A 7,724-nucleotide genomic window follows, 5' to 3' on the forward strand; every position below is an offset into this window, starting at 1 on the left:
GCTCCTCACTTGGAACAAGCAACTGTCCATGGAGTAACCTAACAGCTTCATTAATAGAGTGAAGTTACAGAGGTTAAAGTAACTGTAGATGATTTATTTGGGAAAATATGGGAAGGAAAGAAGATAGACAACTATCCCGGGAAAGAAGAAAGTATCAGAAGTGAAAACCCCTTGATCTTTTTCCTCATCTTGTTTATATTTATGACTACTGATTTCTTCCATGTCGCATGTGGGCATCTGGAAGTTTTAGACATCTGATTGGCACTCTGGGGGTCTTTTACTTGAAACTGTGTACCTCTCTTGACATGTTTTTTTGGCCTTTGAGATATTCAAGCATGTCTGTGATGAATAAATCTATGGTGGGGAGTAGAAAAGGTAACTTAGAGTTAAGGATTAAATTAAAAGGACGTTAGTGTTTTATGCACTAAATAGGAGCCTGCAGAAGGCTGCTCACTATGTCCTTTACATTCTGTCTGAGTTGAGTGAAGGGGCTGTTGCCCTGGCCTTTCATATTCTTGGCTACATCCTGTAAAGAACAAAGCTAGGCAGAGACCCTCATCAGGCTTTTGTGAAAGCAACACAGCTATTATATAATACTGGACACAGTCAGACAGAGGGATATAAGGGTGTGTGTGGGGAACAAAGATCAGTGGGACTTTTTTAAAGGAAATTAACAATGGTTATTATATTACATATTGTTATCTTCCAAGTAGTTGCTTAGATTATCAGGTAGCAAAAAAAATTAAGAGTAAGATCCCAAAAGACAAAATAGCACTATGAAGGGAAAGAAAATGTTCAAAAGGAGGAACAACTGGCATGGGGGTAAGGGGAAAGAAGGGAAGGGAAAATATTTATATAGAGAGAGATAGCTAAGAAAATTGTGCAACTAATTTTTATTCATTCATGGAAAGGAACAGTTAGTGCTTCTATTGTTTGATCAATTTTGCATGCTGATATCTAGTGTGCCTTTTCATAGGGATTGAGAGAAGGCAAGGGACATCAGGTGGGAAGATGTTAATAAACACCAGCGGGCAAAATACTCTGGCTGTCTCGTACCTCAATGATCAAGATGCTGGGGAATCCAGTGTGAAAATGTGGGTGTCTCCAGATGTCCAAGGACCTGCAAGAGTCCTTGCCCTGTCTGATCTCTTTTTTGATGTCTTGTGTTTGACAAGACAGGCTCTGTGCTGAGATCATCTCTGCTGACAACGATGCATCTGCTGGCAAACAGGTTGTGTGCTGAGAGTATGCCTGAGCTGACCTTTGTATTCCCATCTTTTTGCTCGTATAAACTAAAGTGAAAAAGAAGAAGAAGAAGGGAAATGCGTGTCAGTTTTCAACGCTGCTTCCTAGGTTAGATATGGGCTGAGTGGGGAACCTAGAGGGAAGGAAAACCTTGTGAATCTCTTTCCCAGTACACTAGTAAAGGGGTCTTTTATCCAGGTGCAGGTAACTTCAAGAGTGAAAAGGGAGACCAGGTCAAATCAGGGCAAAAAATTCTGATAATTTATCAAATAATTTGATAATTAATCAAATAAATTATGTGAACACACAGGATATACAGGATATAAAATAGGAGAAGTGACAGTGCATTTAGGTATTTTGGCATTTTGGCCAGCCTGGGGGATGTCGGACAGATTAACTGCAACTTCCAAAATGCGAGTGTTAGGCGAATTATCAACTGGGTACAGCTATGTTCTGGACCAGTGAATCTAGGGCAGAGGTTTTTGTAAATGGACAACCATTGGAGTGCTACAGATGACTCTCAAAGTTCCCTTCCAGTTTGCCTGCAGGGATCAGTGGTTTAAACCTTTGATCAAAATGAATTTATTATCCCAGCTATCCTCACCAGGGCAAGTGTCAGGAGAAGGCAAGATAAGATTAACTGCATGTTATATGACTTTTAAGAACTGTTGCAAACCTTCAGATAATCTCCAGTAGGGCTTGTCTCTGGCTGTTTGTCCCAAGCAGGAATATGGGCCCACATCAAAGTCAAAGGGAGTATATGTGGTAGGCGCCCTGGGAATAGGGCAAACTCTTAAGAGAGCAATTGGGAGGAGAAGGACCCAGTCAATGTGAAGGGGGAATGTGAGTTTAGTAAGATGGGCTGTCAGTAAACTGTTGGCTATTTCTACTTTACCCAAGGACTGAGGTCAGTAGGGAACATGTAAATTCCACTGGATTCCCAGCCACTCAAACAACTCTTGGGTAATTAGACTAATAAAATCTGGGGCTTTATCTCATTCAGTGGAAGAGGGGAAGCTAAAGGAGGAGATCATTTCAGTTAAGAGAAAGTAATGGCTACTGAGGCTCTTTCTGAACTGGTAGGAAACCATCTACCCCCCCAGTGAGGGTGTGGACCCAGACTAAAACATTTTACCTTTCACCCACATAGCACGTAAGTGAGTAATCTGCCATTCCTGAGTAGGGGAGAAACCTCACCCATGGTAGTTCTGCCACAGCTGAAGCACAGAGGAGGGTAGGTGGGAAGGAAGCAGGAAAGGGCAAAGTTTCGGCCTTCTGTAGCATGCTGGGAGCGATTACTTTCTTCCTTTGTCATTTGATCTGCAAAGGCAGTTCTAATGGCCATCTTTGGAGTCAAAGTCCTAACTGATATATTGAAGGCCTTCTATGAACCCTTGTGGGTGGAAGGTTCAGGTCAGTTCTTGCAAATGGTGGAGTGTCAGGGTCTGTCCTGGTATAGGTGAAGAGAGGCTGTGAGGTGGGATGTAAAGGAAGTGTAACGAAAATGTCCTTCAAATCTAGGACTGAGTAGTAGGCAGTAAATGGGGGGACAGAAGACAAAGGTTGTATGGACTGAGCACTAGAGATAAGGACTATTTGACTAATAATGCAGAGGTCCTGGACCAATCCATATGTGCCATCTGTCTTTGGAACAGGGAGAAAAGGAGTACTCTATGGAAAATTGCTAGGTACTAGAAGATTGTGTTTGAACAGGTGAGAAATAGTTGGCTTTAGTCCTCTGAGAGCCTGACTGGGGACAGGGAGTTGAGACAGAAAGACAGAGGTGGTCTTGCTTTAGTGGGGTCATGAGAGGGGCTTGACTGAGAGCCAGGCAAAGGGAGGAGGTACCCAGACCCTAGGGTTTAGATCTGGGGAGGCAATGGGCTCTTTGTCAATGTTAGAGATGGAGAGAAGAGAGCAGTGAGGATAGCAGGACAGGCTGGGAATAGTGAAGTCACAGATATTTGGCTAGGACATCTCCTCCAAGGAGCAGGTGGGGCAGGTGAGAACAGTTAGAAAGGAGTAGAGGAAAATTTATGGACCTAACTGGCTCCAAAGTAGAGGAGATTTAAAAGGCCTGGAGAGTTTGGCATCAATACACACAACACAAGCTGAGGCCCTAAAAAAAGGCAAGGTGGAGTGGGTTGCCCTGTTCTCCATCATAGAATGTGTGATCTTCCCCTCTACCTCAAGTTTCTTAAAGCTCAGCATCTGAGATGGTGCAGGGGGCTCCAGAGTTTGGGAAAGTGTCAGTCCTCCCTCACCAGTCTGAGGACTTCGGGGAGAAAGCCTGCTGGGGATTCTGAGAGCAGACTCCAGTGCCAGACCTCAGCATGGGTCAGCCAACTTCCAGGGAAGGCCCCCGCAGAAGGAGTATGGCTTTGAAGGAATCCGGACTGGGCATTCGTTAGCCCAATGACTTGGCTGGCAACATTTGAAGCACGGCCGTGGAGGTATGCCTCTGTGTAGGGGAACGCTAGCAACAACCCTAGTGGTTGGCTGGTGCTTAGGTCCAACTTGTACTTGTGGGATTCTTTTCCTTTTTTCTTTATTTTTTTATTACATTTTGCTTTTTGAGACATTTCAGGGTGGCCTTGTGCTCACTTTGTAGCCCGGGCTTGTGCAACCATACTTGGCAACTTGTGGATTTCTTAAAATGGAGGCAAACACCTGAAGCCAGTAAGGAGCTGTTTATGGGCAACCTCATGCCTACTCTTGGAAAGTTCAAATACCAAATTAACTAACTCCTGCTGTAGAGTTGGAGGGCCTGCCTCCAGGTTCTGCAACTTTTCTGAGTATTCAGGGCAGACTGGGAGATAAAACGCATCTTTAAATTCTGTTTGCCCTCTGCTTCCAGGGCTGTATAGTTTAATTTTTTTTTTTTAGTTTTTCTCCGGTACCGGGAACTGAACTCACGACCTTGTGCTTGCCAGGCAGGCGCTTTGCCGCTGAGCTAAATCCCCAGACCCCAGGGCTGTATAGTAACTGAGGGCAGGCGCCAGGTGGGACTTAAACGAGCTGGATCCTCATCTTTTGTCTGGGAGGTTTCCTTAAACCTGTCATAACTGCCTGCCCTCTATCCTGCCCTGCAAAGCCCTCCCACCAAGCAAGTGACCATAGAGTTACACCTTCTGCAATCAGGGACCGTCTTGCTCATCTAGCTGATTAAAGCGCAGTTTGGAAGGGCCCAGGGATGCCAAAACTCCCTCCTGAAAATTGGGTTCAGGACACCTGCAGTCATCCATGATGTCTTGCTCTAAAGCCTAAACACATTCCCGTTCCGCGGATGAGAGGGTAGAAGAGCCGTGGATATTTAGGTTATCTCAGTGAGATCTTAAGACTGCAAAAGGTAGTGAAATTCTTGGATATTTGTTGAGGTCAAACAGAGGAACCCAGATGCTGACTAATCTGAGTCACACCCAACATGGACCAAGTAACATGAGCCCAAACGATTCCTTCAGTTTCCACCACCTCCTCAAGTGGAAATCCAGGACAAGGAAAGAGGACGAGGCACCAAACTGCAGACTGGGTCACATATGGGACAGAGACTGAACGTAAGGAGGAAGTTTTGCTTTGGAGAGCAGTGCTGGGTACACAGAGGAGACAGGTTTGGGATGGGCCAGGGCTCTTCCAGAGGATGTGACTCAGCTGCACTGGGTATGGCCAGGAGTTTTGCAAGACGAGCAGGGTGCTGGAAGTTGTTCAGCTGGAGGTGGAAGGAAAGATGCTGAGGAAAAGCAAAGCCTGCAGGAAAAAGGTCAGCTAGGTCATCAGGAAGATGCAAAGAAAAACATACGTCTGCATGGGAGCATCAGTACTGGAGGGAAGCAGAAGGGATGTGGATGGAAGGAAAAGAAGAGAATTTGGGAGGGATCGCCTGAAAAATAGGAATATTTCAGAGTGTAAGGAAGGCCCAGACATCAGATCACTTCACTGGCTTACAGTGGTAATTATCCAAACTCACAAAGTGGAAATATCAAACTTGCTGTGGATTGCCCTTAGAGACATTGTCTAGCTTGGAGTGTGGCCACGCTGTGTTACAGAAAACAATAACCCATTTGGTTTTTAGGTCAGGAAAGAAACAGAGGAGTTTGAAACTCCATAGGAGCAAGCCACAGTGGAGGACTGAAGGATTGAGGACCAGTGATTCCAAATTGGAGTACAGAGAGCGCTGCGGGAGAGTGGTTGTGTTTCCCAGTGGACACCTCCAGCTGGGACTCAAGCTGTGAAATGTGAACCATTTGTGCATGGCAAACACCTTTGCAATTGGCCAGGGACTACATGGAAGCAGCCTTGATGGTGGTGATTCTTGAGGCCAGTGCTGGAGTTTTAAAAGCAAGAAAAGGAGGGTGAACCTCTCTCTGATTTAGGGGGAAATGAAAAGCAGAAAAGGGGAAAGGAAGTAGAGGAGAGAGACCACTCTGAGGGGCTTGCCCCACCTGAAACACCTAGCAAGAGCTAGGATGGTAGAAATGGCTTGAGCTCTAGGTCCAAGGTCTGAGAGAAGGTTGTTCCCCACCAAGTGGTCTCAGTAAAGGACTTGAGACCCTCCCTGAGAGAAACCTTTTGGTCTCTTCATCTCCCAGGTTTAGGTGCCAGATGTAAACAAAGAAGCAAGGCAGAGACCTCTGCACAGGCTCCGGGGAAAGCAGCAAGGCTACAGTGTGGTACCTGGGTGCAGGCAGACAAAGGCTAATGAGAGCAAATGTAGGGAACAAAGGGACATTAGAGAGAGAAAGAGGACAGGGACATCAGGCAGGAAGGAGTTAGTAAGCATCACTGGTCAGAGCTCTCTGGCTGTTCTGCATGTCCGTGGGCACATGCCTTGAGGCATCCAGTATAAATTTTGGGTGTCTCCAGATGGCTGAGGACCGGCAAGATTTCCTGCCCTGCCCTTCTCTTTTATGACATCCTGTGTTTTACAAGGACGGGTGCTGAGCTGCGTTTCTGCTGAGAACAATGACCCTACGCACCAGGTTGAGTACTGGGAGAGTCAGGGCCAATTTGAGACTTGTGCTTTCCTCTTTCACCTACTGACTCCCCTTGAGAAATTCTGGTTTTAGTTGTTTTGATAACTGTCACGTGAGTCTGATTTCTCTCTCTCTTTCTGTCTCTCTCTCTCTCTCTGTCTCCATTTGTCTTTCTCATTCCTAGATTCTAAATACAAAGGCAAAAAGCTGCCTTTAGTAATATTTCTCATTAAGTTCTTTAATAAATCTTAATGAGAACTCTTTCAATCATTTTTCCTACACAGAATTCCCTGTTCTTCGTTAACATATTAAAAAATGTATTATATCTTTCCTTTCACAATGTAATGTGCTGATGTATTAGAGGAGAATACAATCAATTTGAAAGCAAACCTCATGTTTATTTTCCACATAGATACACCATGGTTTCACTGTATTTACTTAAAATAGTTTCACATTTATATTCAGAAAATATCAATTTAAATATCAGCTTTTGCCTATCATAACATTGAAAATTGTGCTATGAGTATACAAGACCCATTCTTTACCTATATCTAAGTGGTTTCCATTGCTTGAACAAGAGACATATAGGAACGCTTCCAATCAATAATGTTGACAAAGTGCCCTTCACGTGCATCCTTTCCTATCTCTAAAGGTTAATATTTAATTGTATTAGCCCCTTCACCCTGTAATCTAAACTGCCTCTTCACCCTCGCACACACTGGGCCTCCCCAGAGCAGTGTGCTGAGGACGCCAGCATGGTGCCCGGGAAGTGGGCTTGTGCGGTCCTGCTGCTGCAGCTCTGCTGTGCTGGCTGTGGATCCTGTGGGAAGGTGCTGGTGTGGCCCTGTGAAATGAGCCACTGGCTCAACTTGAAGACTCTTCTTGAGGAACTTGTGAAAAGAGGACATGAGGTGACAGTTCTGACTCCTTCACACAGTTTTTTCGTTGACTACAGCAAGCCTTCTGCATTTCATTTTGAAGTGATCCCTGTACCAACTGACAAAAATGTTTCTGAGAATGCGATGAATGAGTTTATCGAAATAGCTGTGAATGTCATGCCAACACTGCCACTCTGGCAATCAGGAAGACTACTGCATAAATTCTTTCTTCAAGCATCTGAAGATTTGAAATTTCTCTGTGCAAATACAGTCTACAACCATTCGCTCATGAAGAAGCTCCAGGAATCCACATATGATGTATTAATTACAGACCCTGTGATGCCCTGTGGGGAGCTGGTGGCTGAGATGCTTGGGATCCCTTTTGTGAACACGCTAAGGTTCTTCATGGGCTACACCATAGAGAAACACTGTGGGCAGCTTCCAGCTCCACCTTCCTATGTGCCTGTTCCCATGGGAGGACTCACAAGCAGAATGACTTTTATGGAAAGGGTGAAAAATCTAGTGCTTTCCTTTTTGTTTGACTTCTGGTTCCAGCAGTATGACTTTCAGGTTTGGGATCAGTTTTACAGTGAAGCATTAGGTAAGAAACTCGGAATTTTATGTTAAGCTA

The 7,724-nt window shown here is 44.9% G+C and overlaps 1 protein-coding gene across 2 annotated transcripts in view; it reads left to right on the top strand.

Moving 5' to 3' along the window:
- The first annotated feature begins 6,948 nt into the window (after nt 1-6,948).
- The window catches only part of LOC102006965 (UDP-glucuronosyltransferase 2A3-like), a 36,845-nt gene continuing 36,069 nt past the window's right edge, over nt 6,949-7,724 (top strand). For both annotated transcript variants that reach the window (XM_005392817.2, XM_013518564.1), the window contains exon 1: nt 6,949-7,694. In XM_005392817.2, the coding sequence (XP_005392874.1) occupies nt 6,971-7,694 (724 nt within the window). In that variant the 5' untranslated portion in view covers nt 6,949-6,970. The remainder of the gene's footprint in view (nt 7,695-7,724) is intronic.

The sequence above is a fragment of the Chinchilla lanigera genome, unplaced genomic scaffold, assembly GCF_000276665.1.
Source record: "Chinchilla lanigera isolate Chin_1 unplaced genomic scaffold, ChiLan1.0 scaffold00046, whole genome shotgun sequence".
Lineage (NCBI taxonomy): Eukaryota > Metazoa > Chordata > Mammalia > Rodentia > Chinchillidae > Chinchilla > Chinchilla lanigera.